This window comes from Lissotriton vulgaris, chromosome 7 (genome assembly GCF_964263255.1).
Source record: "Lissotriton vulgaris chromosome 7, aLisVul1.2, whole genome shotgun sequence".
Classification (NCBI taxonomy): Eukaryota; Metazoa; Chordata; class Amphibia; order Caudata; family Salamandridae; genus Lissotriton; species Lissotriton vulgaris.
Genome location: NC_141695.1, coordinates 347,719,711 through 347,733,889, shown reverse-complemented (window position 1 = coordinate 347,733,889; position 14,179 = coordinate 347,719,711). Strand labels below are relative to the sequence as shown.

Genomic DNA, 14,179 nt, shown 5'->3' with positions numbered 1-14,179 from the left:
GTATTACATCTTTCACATCACCCACCAATACATACCTGTTGGCTGCAAATTTCTGGCAAATGAAGCCCCCAGGAATCTGCGTGACAATGTAGCCCCAAAAAAAGGATCCGTGGATCATCCCCACAGTTTCAGGGTCCCAGGTGAACTTGGCTTTCTGAAAAACAAAGACAACCGGGGGACTTATACCAAAAGTGTGAACAAGACTATTTCCACAGCCTGCAAAAATACCTTTGTCAGACGTTATGAGAGATCCATTTTGTTCACCTGACAATAAAAGATTGGAATGTATGTGTGCCAATCCGTAGGAAAATATGAAAACTGGATATGTCATGTGTGGATTTAACACACACAGGATGCACATTTTCATAGCTTGCTATTGGGTGTTCCTATTTAAATGGCCTCAAACTATGATAAGCTTTTAAAGGAGCCGCATCATGTACAATATGTTAAAGCTTGTAGACTATGTGGAGCTGGGCTTTCACCCCCCACAAGTGCACCATGCCCTTCATAGATGGCATTGGTGGATCCCGAATTATGTGAGATTGGACTCATAACTACATATACTCTGTGTTCCCTTTGTATCCGCTACTATTGGCATGTAGATCACGTAGTGTGGGATATCTATCAACATGTGGTGATCTCGTTCTCAATTTTCAGCAGTCTTGTTGATTCTTTAAACTAGAAATTGGGCCAGTAAGCCATATGATAATCCAGTTAATTGATTGTTCTGTCTTAATATGTGCGGTGTTTAGGTGCTGTGTGGTATGTCTTGGTGGGCGGTGCTGTTGTGTGAAAAGAGAGAGAGAGGAGATTCAAAGAGAAGGCTGCTATACTTGGAAGGAAAGAGGAAAAGTGTGACATTGCAGAGTAGGTACATTGCAGCAAGAGGAGTGCTACAATGACAACTGTGTGTATGTGAGTGATGCAGGGCCTATTGTAGCATACCTACATATGGGTTTGTGCTCTGAGATTTTATTTCGAGCTACACAAATTTAATTCCTTGAGCAATGATGTGGCGTGGGGTGTTGCTCATAAATATGGCCCTGGTATGTGTGAGTGCTGAAATGTGAGCATGTTATGGGGTTCTGGATAAAGGGAGGTGGAGAGAGAAGCAGCTGGAAGGAGGTGGGATCAGTGGTGCCTGCACCGTTTTTTCCGTACCTCTCTTTAGTATTTCTGCTCCCACAGAGGAGATCTCTGAGGGTGATCAGCTAAATCAGATGTGAATCATCACCCATGGAAGAAGAATGCTGGACAGGCGTCAAATGAGGGAGAGACATCTGTGTTAGCTGTTGTTTTGGTGCTTTAATGAATTTTGACACATCTGTGCATATTTGTAGACCCTATGGCAGGTGGGCTGGGAAGTAGTTGTTGCATATTTTTTCTTGTGCACCTGACTACGTCTATATGGTCACGCACAGTGTGATGCGTGAGTGGCCTTTATTTTGAAGTCAGGCACCAAAGGGGGTAGCCGGCAACTGTTAGATGGGAAGGCAGTGATGGAAAGGTTGAGCTGCTCATCAAACAGACGCATACTAGAGAAGAGAATGTTCAGCTAAAACTGGGAACAGTCAACATCCTAGAAAAAAATGAAAATGGCAAACAGCATCATCCCAGCAGGCTGACAGTGGACATAAAACTTAGCCAGAAGGAGAACAGTTCATCTCAGAAAAACTAAAAACAGACCTTGGCACTCAAGAAACACTTGTGTTTGTTTCCTGTTTTCTTTATGTTACGTGTAGTGTCTTGCACGTTAACAATGATGGAACATTTTTGGCTCCCGATGAACTCAGTAGAGCTATGATTTAATGAATAAAGTGTATTGCAGTGAATGCTACTTTAGAATGTTGACTTTGCAGTTACAAGCAGATGAATAAGGAAATGTATTACTAAGTTCCATGTGTGGCATACTCATTGGTGGGTATACCGCTGGGAAGATGCTACAAATGATAACGAGGTAGGGGATAAGTAACTGAAAGATTGACAACGCTCTCTCAGAGAGTTTGCTGTTGTCGAACCAAACTGCTTGTGCGTGCCACGTGTGTTGTTGTCAAAGTACTGAATTGACGCTGAATGCATGTGGAGTCAAACAGCAGGTCCTACCACTGTGAAGCAGTTGAAAGCAAAAGCATTAACAGAGAATCTACATGTTGTTGGTCAAGAAACTGTTGGGCAGGCTATACATAAAGGTACCCCGCTACTACACAACATAGATCTATACACAGTACGGAGTGATAACGCTCCAATTACAAGTGCTGCTAAGCAGAGATCAACCTGGTGTCAAAAGTATAAAGTGGTAGCCAAGCACAGGATAGCACTGCAATTACAAGTGTTGCCTAGCCAAAATCATCCTGTTATCAAAAAGTACAAAGCAACAGCCAAGAGCAAAATAAAGCTGTGACTACAAGTGCTGAGAGGCAGAGCTCAACCAGGTGTAAGCAAGTGCACAGAAGTACCAGAAGCAAATTGACCTAGACAATGCAAGACAATGGTTGTCTGCTTACCAGAAGTAATTTAAGAGAGTCTTCATATGCAGCACTGGGCACAGCAGCCCAAGTAGAAGTGCCTGGGGTGTGCTTACGGAGGCATCCATACCTGAAGAGGCAAGCCTTCAAAGCCTCTGATTGGGGCTCAGAACAACTCTAGAGGTCTTTGACGAGTGAAAGTCAGGGAGGGGTCGGGAATAGAGGCAGGTTGTTGTTCTGATGGAGCACAAGAAGAAAATCACGTTTCCAGTCATTTTTAATATCATGAATGATCCAGAGGCCATTATGTCACAGGGTCTCAGAGAGAATGAGCTAGAAGCAGTGGCTGAAAGCCCGCTATGTCCCAGCTAAGTAAGCCCCACACTGGTCTTCAACGCTGCTGCTTTCTTGAAACCACTATAATCATTCGATACCAACAAAAAGCAAAATATTAGTGACCGATGAACTACGTGGTTAGAGACATTTGAAGTTTTAATTGATGTTCTTGAAAAGACTAACAACACAAAGATTATCAGATGCCTCAAAAACCTTGCTGCAAACTGACAATGAAATCACATACCTTCAGATTAAAGAAACCTTGATTCTCAAGCTTAATCCACTGCCAAATGTTGACTATGAAAGATGTATTTTTAGTTATGAGCGTCAGAAAATTGGCAAAATCATTGATGAATTTGTAGAAAGACTTGACACACTCATCAAACACTTTAAGTTCAGTTAGTTCAATGATGATGAAGCCATACGTCTCAGAGTCATTTATAGTTTCTTGTTCGATTCCTTCAGTAGGAGCATGCAAAGAGAAACTCTGAGTCTTGAACAAGTGCTGATGGCTACTAGAGCGGAAGAGCGTGCAAATCAACAAGCTGCTGACTTGAAGGTCGGAGGTGCCCAGAATGAAACAATCTCGAGTGTGAAAAGCAAGTCAAACCAAAAGAATGAAGGACACAAGGTGATGTCTACAATTAAAAGAAGTTATGTTTTAAATGTTGATTTTTGTTTCCATCGGACAGACATGCAAGGGCTGTATGAAGCAGAACCATTTTGTGACGGTATGCAAAGCAAAGGAAAAAACAAGTGCATCACGGTGTGAAAATAAAATGGTCACCGTAACGTTTTAGAATCAACGTTCGACGCGCACCCACAAGGCCCAACAGAGATGTCAGATCTGACAAATCAACACTGAATGAAGTTGATTGCCATCTAAATCGCCATCAAACAGTTCATTCATATCAGTGTTGAGTGAAAGTAAAGAAGATGGTTGTGTCATGTCGACGTTTACTTCAGAAAAGGGTGCACATGTCAGACTGGCCGCATGTGAAGAAAATGTCAGTCAAAGAATAGTCGACATATCAAAGCACCAAAGTCATTCAAACACTGTCCAAAAATTACACTGAAAGTAAATGGTTGTTCATACCTTTCATCTTCGACATTGGTGTTTTGATAAATATATTATGCCTGAGGAGAAATCTAATGAACTGCATCTCTTACCACAACTTATGCTGTTCAAAACCAAAGTGTATATATGGGCTGCATTGACACCCTTAAAAAGTCAAGGTACCTTTGTAGCAACAATGAAACACAAGAAAACAAAAGTACAAACACCCATCCATAAGCTTCCAGGGACAGTGTCAAGTGCCTGTCTACTCAGCTTCAGCACAGCTGCTGATATGGGACTGATTTCCGTGAACTACAACCTAAATGCTCACCATGAACTAGTAAGTCAGTTCCCTTGGTTGTTTCATGGTTTAGGAAAGCTTAAGACTATGAAAGTAAAGTAGCATATTATTGAGGACATCCGTCTGGTTACTCAGATGCATAGGTGAATTGTTTTTCGTTTACAAGATGCTGTTGAAAAAGAACTTCAATCGATACTTAAGCATGGGTTTCTCCCGCAGTGGTAGTGCCGAAAAAGGACAGTGAAGGAGCTGTATGCATATGCATTGATATGCGTCTGGCAAATAAGGCAATTAAACAAGAACAATATCCAGGTCTACACATTGCTGACATGATAATACAACTAAATGGCACAAAGGTCTTCTCTCGCCTTGATTTAAATAAAGGTTATCATCAGTTGGAGCTCGCAGGCACATTACAACCTTTTCTACACATGTTTGTCTGTTTTGATACAAAGTCGAAGTTTTGATGTGTCATCTGCTGCACAACTGTTTCAAGACGTCATTCGATGTATCATTCAGCCTTTCATGAATGCGCTCAATTACAGCGATGACATATGATTTTTTCGGAGCTACCAAGAAGAACATGATAAAGCTCTTATACAAGTATGTTGTTTACTTTCTGAATCAGGTTTGACTTTGAATGCAGACAAATGTGAGTTTCGTAAGTCAAGGCTAAAATTCTCTGGACTTATCTCTTTTGATGGGGTATGACACCAGATCCTGGTAAAGTACAAGAGATCAAATTCAAGGAGCTGATGGACAGAGTGCTAAAACTGTTTAGACACTCACCCTCATTCACAGATCTGGGTTGAATCCATCATCATCTTTAGCTCACTTCACCACCCCAGTTCAGTCCTAGCCATATGCAAATCAGTTTCCTCATGGGAGCAGTCCAGCCCAAACGGCCAAGCCAGGTCTTCCTTGGACCGGAAACAAGGATCCTGGGACCGGTTTCGGGGTAACACCCCTCATCAGCCAGGCTAGCTTGAATTCTGTGGCAAAGTGAGCAAGGGACCCACATCTGGTCACACCCCACCAACTTAGGGCAAACAAAGCAAACACAATGAGATGATGGACAGAGTGCTGAAACTTTTCAGACACTCAACCCCAGTCACAGCTCTGGGTTGAATCCATCAACGCTCTTTAGCTCACTTTGCCACCCCAGTTCAGACATAGCAATATGCAAATCAGTCTTAACCCTGTTCCTCAGCCCGAACTGCCAAGCCAATTCTTCCCTGGAAAGGAAACAAGCATCCTGGTACCGATTTCGGGGTAACACTCCTTATCAGCCAGGCTAGCTTGAATCCTGTGACAAAGGGAGCACAAGTACAAGAGAAGTCAAATGCTGACCCCCCACAAGATGTTTCCATGGTGCGTTAATTTCTTGGAATGGCTAGCTACTGTTCTAGATATATATGAGACTTTGCCACTGTAGTGCTCCATTGAAAGAGTTGACAAAAAGATTGTTTTATTTCAATGGTCACCTGAATGTGAAAACTGTTTTAAGATATCAAACAAGCTATTGAGAATGCTGCTGAAAAGTCTTATTTCAATCTGAAACTTCATACAGGGGTTGTCATTGGTGCTAGCCGAGATTATCACTGCCACATACCGCGATAGTGAGGTGGTAAAGTTGAAAGATATAATTACATAACAGTCATGAAACCAGCGCACTCAACTTCTCACCCAGTGAGGGTGAATATCAAAAATACAGAATTGTCAAAGATGAACTGTCCATAACTCAAGAGGGAGTTATATTGTGAAGGTTGACAAGCTTGATTCCGGAGAGTTTGCTGTGGAAAATGATTGAAGTGGCCCATGAAGGACATAGGGGAATCGTTGCCACAAAACAAGCTCTCAGAGACCGAGTCAGGTTTCCATATCTCAACGAGCGAGTTGAGAAGGTAATAAAGGCATGTCATCTGTGCAACTGTCTATCTACAAAAGTTAATCAACACACTACAAGCATGTCAGTACTCCCAAAGCATACCTGGGAGAGAATATCTATTTACTTTTTCTGTCCACTCAACAATGGACATCACCTGATAGTGATTGTGGATGCATACTCACAATTTCCAATAATCGAGGATCTCTCATCCACCACTCAAGAACGAGTCATAAAGAGACTTAATGGCATCTTTGCAACATGGCGTGTTCCAGCTATACTAAAATCTGACAATGACACGCCTTCGGGAATTCAAGAACTTCTTAGAGCATCTGAGTATAAAACATCAAAAGAACACTTCTCTGTGGCAGCAAGTCAACAAACTGGTTGAGAGATTTATGAGTATGCTACAGAAAGTGTTGAAGCGTTCAGTACTGCACTTGACCACCGGTGAAGGTCAGCACACACAGTAAACAATTTAATAAATAAAACGAGTTTCTAAGCGCGCCCTGCATCGCAAAATGTGATGCAGCGCTCGCTACGAAATTCGTTTTATTAATTAAATTGTTTACTTACCTCAAATTATCCATATTCCGGTTTTTGTCACCCCCACCCTGACCCTTCCCCACCCAGCCTTTCTGCCCCACCGGAACTCCCTCCACGGGTTGTGGCTGATAGTGCTTCTCCCATCTCTAAATAGAGTGTGGCATGGCAGAACTCCTCCGATGTACAGTGATTCTCCTGTATTAGTGCTTCTCCCATCTCTAAATAGAGTGTGGCATGGCAGAACTCCTCCGATGTACAGTGATTCTCCTGTACTACCAACCTAAAATGAGGTCCTTGGCCTCTTTGGTGTGACATAAGTGTCAAAACGTACCACTGCCATAAGACACAGATGCCATGTGAAATTCTGGAAGACCTAAAACAACAGGTTAATTGAGCATGGTTTAACAAAAAACTGTGGTTTTATACCATCCCAAAGCAAATAGCCAAGTAGAAGGTACTATTAATGGAGTTGTCTGAGAGGTTGCAATGCCTTGGAAAAGTTGAACTCAGTAGGCACCAGTGCTTACTGTAATGAGTCTTTTGAGTTTTTGAGGGGGCACACTGCTGTGACACAGTTATGATCCACAGAGTTGCAAGGAAGAAGAGACACTGTATGGAAGAAAGATGTCGTCAAATGAAAGCTGTTGAAGGTGTAACATCGAAGAATTTTGGGGACTGGAAGAAATCTTATAGGCAAAGTAAGGTGACAGTGTCAGAGTGAAGGTGAGGATGTCAGAGTGTGGACTGGGAAAAGAATACTAATGTGTGCTAGCAGTGCTACAAGCTGAAAAGGAGGTGACGATTGTTTTGGTCTGGTGGGTAACCCATATGGCATTGTACTATTTATGCCAGATGGTACTGCCAGTGTAATATGCAAGGATTCTGCAGATGAGGATAGTTCTAGCGACAACAGCCTGCAACGTGAACTGGGCAGGGCTACTTGTGTGAGGACAAAGGTGACAGAAATGTAGCTGTAGTCGTAGAATATGATTCTACTTGTGTGTGTGTGTGTGTGTGTGTGTGTGTGTGTGTGTGTGTGTGTGTGTGTGCTTGTGCGTCTCCGTATGTGTGTTCATTCCATTGTTCTTATTAGGTTCTTAGAACCGAGAGCATTTCTGTAAATGTTAGCATATGTGACTGTGAAAATGCTCGAGAGTTCTGAATGTGAGAAGTTAGGGGGAAGTGGGAGGCGGTGAAAGCAGATGGAAGCAGACGGGCCCGCACTGTGCTCTGCCAATTTAAGATGGCACTTACCTCATGGATTCCTCGCAGTTTTTCCACTCCCACAGAGAACAGAGAAGAGAGGAAAAGCTAATCGGAAGAAGCTGGAATGCAAATAATTTTAATTTTCAATGGCTTTGGATGGAGTGAGGAAAGTGACATCCATGAGGTATTGATAAATCATGTTGTTTTAATGGATGTCGAATTATATTGATGTGTGTTATTTCGCCACTGTAATGTATCATTATACTGTAGAATTTGTATAGTTCTGTTCTCTTATTTGGCGAGCCAAAGGTTATTTCTGGATGGGTGACACACTACACTGTGTGGTTGGCAGAGCGTTGTGGTATTTTGTTGCGATTTTATGTGGGAAGCACATTGGTGGTGTGTATGAATTTATTAATTTATAAAGTTTTATATAGCGCAAACTTGATCCCGAGGGATATGAGTAGAGAGGTGCTCTTCGTGGGGCAAAGTGTCTGGCAGTGTGACGAGGTGAAGCTGATTGACATAGGAGGTATAGTTACGACTAAAACAGGAAGCAATACATACATAGCAAAAAATAAAAAGGTAGTATTATCAGAGAAGACAAAGTAATCAAAACGGCAACATGCACAAGGCAGAGATGTCAAATGAGAAAAATGCTATAAAATTTGCAGGCACAGGAGTTAGTGACATCAACAGTTGTCATGCACCAAGACACGGATCCAGCATACCAGAAATAGCCTTCATAAATAAGGAAAGAACTGGGTGAGGAATCAAGCTTGGTAGCTCGAGCTGAAGATACACAGGAGTTAACGCCTCCAGAACGTCACTTTTTCCGACATTCTGGTGGCGTAAACTCCTTCGCCTTATGTACAAGGTGGCGTTAAGCCACATAACATGGTTTAACGCTGCCTTGTAAATAATGCCCCTAATCATGCAGCACTTAGCGTAAAAGGTGCATGAAATGGATGTTGCAGTAGGCGTTCGACCGCAATACCCAATGCTTTTTGACGCTGCCACATATTTACAAGGTATGGGGCAGTGCCAAAAATACCGCCAGGGAATACCTGGTCTTAAGCAGGCGAGGCGAGGAGAAATGTATTCTCCTTGTATTTAGCTCTTTCTACATGTGCTGCATTCTGCAGCACCCATAGATAGAGCAAATTGCCTGTAAAGATTGTTTATGTGCAGAAAGCCATATCTTCCTGCACATAAACAATTGCCCCTACAGCGCTGGCACCCCAGCAAAATAGTGCTACAGTGCCAGCACTGGGGCTAGGGAGCTTCTTTTTTTTTATAAACGATCACCCAAATTGTTCACATTCCAAGAGATTAATTTAAGGCAACCCAGGAGTGGAACCGCATCATGATCAACACTCATTCACACTTGGGGCGAGAGGCCCTTCCTCACGAAGGACAACTAAGAACAGATAATGTCGGTCAATCACTTTTTCCCTCAACAAATGTTAGCGTTTGAGGCAATGCATATGTGAGCAGCAGGAAACTGATAATTATATTGCTGATGACCCTGAATGCATTAAAGAAAGCACCATCCGCTTGACTGCACTGAACGCACATGTAATAACAAAAACAAAACCCGGTGAAACACCCGAAACCCATGCCCACCCTGCCTCCCTGCAACGTGGACGTAAAACTGCCCACCCCCAATTTTGCAGAGTGCCTGTAAACCCAAAACAAATATACTGAGTGAAGGGGAAAGCTACAAATCCAAACTACCAAAGAATATGACTTAATTCCCCCATGATAACTATTACGTGAGCCCAGAGTATATATGCTGGTAACAGTGAATCATACCGAACAAGGAGTCTAAATAGTCCCAATTGGCAATCCCACCTCCGTCGATAACCCGGAGCAGTTTTCTTTGTACATGGACTTGCCTAGCTGTTCAATGCAATACTAGACACATAATGCGATGCAAGTCATAAACACTATATCACACAGTATTGTCACCCCTGCCCTCATGGGGCCAGTCAATATTCATAGTCACTGCCGCATAGCGATAGAGCCTGTTGATCATAAAAAATAGGACGAGTCACAGCTGCGGGACCAGGCCCATCAGCTATCAACAACTTCAACTCGATCAACCCTTTTTGGACGGCTGTACTGCCACTGCTGCCGACCGGGGGAGGAACGCCTCCTCTCACCAGAGGAGCACCAGCCTTCCAGCCACTCCCAGGATTCCTCAGGAGTGTGGAAAAACCACGATTTCCCCTCTGCTTGCACCCGCAGCTTAGCTGGGAAGAGCATCTCATACTTCAAGTTTTGATGCCGGAGGGTCCCTTTTACTTCCAGAAAGGATCTACGTTTTTGTTGTACCTTTAGGTGAAGTCAGGGAAGAATGTAATGGTAGAGTTCTCAAATTTGAGCGTGAGTCCGTCCTTGCCATCTGCAGGATGATATTGCTGTCAACGAAATTGAAGATCCTGGCCAGAATGGGACGCCAAATGGCAACAGGCTTCGGGGGGGCCCCCAGGTACTCTATGAGCACGCTCCACTGAGAAGTATTGTGGTAGTGACCAGGGCTGTAGGTGATTTTGAATTAAGTCCTCTACAAAGAGATCTGTAGCTTGCACCGCCACTTGATTACGGCAACACCCTTTACGCCGGAACCACAGCCAAACTACAGAAAAAACTCCAACGCATCCAAAACGCCTCAGCCAGGCTCATTTTGGACATCCCTCGGCAAGCTCACATTTCCGACCACCTGAAAGACCTCCATTGGCTCCCTGTCAACAAGAGAATAATGTTCCGTCTCCTCACCCACGCACACAAAGCCCTCTACGACCTAGGACCCAAATGCCTCAACGCGCGTCTATCCTTCTACACCCCCTCCCGCCAACTATGATCGTCCAATCAAGCCCTCGCCGCAATCCCGCGCATCCACAGATCCACCATGGGGGGAAGATCCTTCTCCTTCTTAGCGGCTAAAACCTGGAATTCTCTCCCCACCCACCTCCGCTTCACTCAGAACCACCTCTCTTTCAGAAAGCAACTAAAAACCTGGATATTCGATAAGTAAATTCACCTCCCTCCCTCAAGCGCCTTGAGACCCTCTGGGTGAGTAGTGCACTATACAAATTTTTGAACTTGAACTTGAACCTCAGCCCTCTCGGGAACCCCCAAAATGTGCATGTTATTTCTGCATGAGCGTCCCTCATAATCCTCCAGTTTAGTTTCAAGGTCTGTTGTTTGGTGCTGTAATCGCTTAACCAACGTTTCTAGAGTCTTTGTGGAAGCTTGAAGTGTGGTAACAGAGTCTTGAGTCGCCTTAACCCTGTCCCCCATGTTGCCGAGGTCGCCGCGGATAAAGGTGACTTCAGTCGCCACTGTATCGATCTTGTTCTCCAGCGCCGATCGGACTCACTCAATAGCCTCCATGACGTCCACAAGCCTAGGGGGCCCTTCATTGCTTTGTTGTTTCACCTCAGGGTCGTCGTGCTTCTCTTCAGCGGCATCTGAATTAGTATGAGCACATTTTGGCAATTTCAATTGGTGGGTCTGTCTGGAGCCTTTAGCCGTGGCCGTTGCGTAAAGACCAAGAATAGGTGAAGACCTCAGGTGTGAGGTATAAGGGGGTGGAGGTGTCAAGGACGGATGTAGCCAGGAGCCAGGAGAAAGTGCAGATGAACCATGCTACACCCCCAAATACTTGGTTTGTTCCGCTTCAATATTCAATAGGGGCCCCAGGAGACAGAGTGTATCTCCAGTGCCACAGTCTCCCACACTTGTGACGCTCCCATCGTGCCCAAAGTTCCCCACATGCACCACCGGTGCACGATCCTGCAGTGGTCTGGGGCCTATGATGAACTGAATGGGGCCCCCTATTCAGCACCCGGACCTGCGGTGCGTACAGCAGCTGCGAAGAGAGGTAAGGGTCCTACCAGCAACAGTTCCTTTCACGCACCCTCCAATTTACTGCAGCAGTAAGGCCTCACCACATCCTACCATTCACCCTGGGGAGGGGTGCAGTAGTATGCTGTAGCGCTGGCCATTAGGGCGAAGAAATACCAATTTCCCCATGCACGCACACATGACTGGAGAATACAGCAAAGCGCTGCAATGCAGGAATCAGGCCAAAAGCGCCTGGAGCGCTCAAATGAGTCGGCGTACACCGGAGCCCATCCAGCGCGTCGCAGCAACTTCAGACGATGAGGGGCCCACAAGAGCCTGGGACAAGGAACGGCTGGGACAGGGCAGGGGGCCAAGGTATGTGTCAGGCCCGAGGGAGGTTCGATCATTCACCAGGGCCTACTGGCCAACTTCAGTGCAGCCGGAATGCCGTAGTTGAGCGCCTGGCAGCATTGCGGTTGGAACTCCGCCTCCTTCCGGCACACGGCTACGGAGCTGATAACTCGGGCTGGGGCTGCTGGATTCTCTCTGTTGACCGGGTGATTCCTGAGTGCAAGGGGCTCCCAGTCGCGCTTTTAGCTGGCTCACCGGAACGTTGAAAAGGATATAGGGGAAAGATTATTCAAGTGACAGTCGGGGCTCTAAGCAAATGCGGCCATCTTGGGTGTTGGCTAGCCACGCCCACTAGGCAGCTTTTTTAGCGTTAGCATAAGGGGTGCTCAGGGGTGCGCAAGACATTCTTGTGAATACGGCGCCTCTCTGCATTATCAATTTTGCCGTAACACAGCGCTCCACCAGTTTCTGGTAAATGTGCCACATGGTTTTAAAGGCCAATATTTCACTTTCTGCTGGCAGACAGGTAGAGGGCAAGCTATTGAGCACGGCATTTGCATCTCAAATCCCTCTTATAATCCTAAATTCTCCCAAAGGCGGATGGACACCAGTCAGGTGAGCTCTAGTAGTGTCTTGGTTAACACCCTAGCCAGACTGGCACCGTGCACATGCAAGGCTGAGAGACGAAGTGCTTGGTAGGTTGCTACACAATAGAACAAATGGGCCAAAAAGAGCTGCCCTTCACACCGGGTCTAACAGCTTGCAGATACCCTTGGCGCTCACATGGGCAGGTCCATGCGCCATCGTCACTACTGGAAGAACATACGCATTCGGTAGCAGCCATCGTCTCTTGTCTGTCGCATCTGTCCAACATTCATCCGCATCCAGTCGTCCCTGCCCATCCTTCCATGCTCTCAATTCCTCGTCTGTCGCTTTTCCCTGTATGTTCTTGACACTCTGTACAGTGTCCGCGAACATATGAACATCTGGGACCCATCTGGCTGGCCCTGCCACAAACATCCGAGGTAATTTTTCTCTAGCAGTTTCCTTTGCTGTCTCATCAGCAAAAGCATTGCCTCTTCCAACATCATCCACTATCGTCTTGTGTGCGCTACATTTTATCACAGCCAATCTTTTGGGTAGTGTCAGTGCCGTTAGCAGTCGTAATATCAGTGGACCATGTTGTATACGCTGTCCATGGGAAGTCAAAAATCCCCGTTCTGCCCAAAGTCGCCCATAATTATGAGCCACGCCAAAGGCGTATTGGCTATCAGTATAAATGTTCACATCCAACCCCTCACTCAACTCACATGCTCTCAGTAAGGCAATAATCTCAGCAGCCTGGGCAGAATTGTAAGGTATTCTAGAAGTCTCCACCACCGTTTGTAATGTCGTTATTGCATATGCTGCCGTCGATGTACCGTCTGGTAATTTAAAACAGGACCCATCCACATACAACTCCCCGTCTGGTTTGTCCAAGGGCCTGTCTGTCAGATCCACCCTCCCCTTTGTCTCCTCTTCCGTCCTGAACAGACAATCATGTATGTCATCGTCTTTGGTATCTGTATCTGTGGGGATAGGTAACAAGGTGGCAGGGTTCAGTGTAGCACACCTTTTAATCGTAACATGGGGTGCAAAAAGAGTCATCTCATAACCCGTAAGACGAGCACTAGTTAAGTGCTGCGTCTGTGTCCTGTTCAGCAAAATGTCCACAGCATGCGGTACCATTACTGTGAGGTCTGATCCCAATACAAGCCCTGCCGATTGTCTTATAGAGACCGCAGCAGCCGCCGTGGCTCTCAGACAGCTCGGCAGCGCTCTTGCCACATTATCGAGCATGGCAGAGAAGTAAGCACAAGGTCTCTGCTTCCCCCCGAAACACTGAGTTAAGACAGACAACGCGCAACCTTCCGCCTCGTGCACGTAGAGAACAAAAGGCTTCTGGTAATCAGGTGTTCCAAGAACTGGCGCAGAACACAAAGACGTTTTTAGTGACTCAAGCGCTTCTTGACATGCGGGGGTCCAGGGTAGGGGCTCGCGCACTTCTTTGGTAGTCAGATACAATAGGGGTTTTGTTAGTAACGCATAGTTAGGTATCCACTGACGACAATACGATGTTATGCCTAAGAACGCGCGCACCTCTCGCTGCGTGTTAGGGACCTGCATGTTAGTGATCGCTT

At 45.4% G+C, this 14,179-nt stretch overlaps 1 protein-coding gene across 1 annotated transcript in view; it reads right to left on the bottom strand.

The window, feature by feature from the left end:
- SLC17A7 (solute carrier family 17 member 7) overlaps window positions 1–14,179 on the bottom strand; it is a 391,628-nt gene that overhangs the window by 200,084 nt on the left and 177,365 nt on the right. Inside the window, exon 3 of the mRNA XM_086930231.1 lies at window positions 36–154. Coding sequence (XP_086786357.1) covers window positions 36–154 — 119 coding nt within the window. The remainder of the gene's footprint in view (window positions 1–35; window positions 155–14,179) is intronic.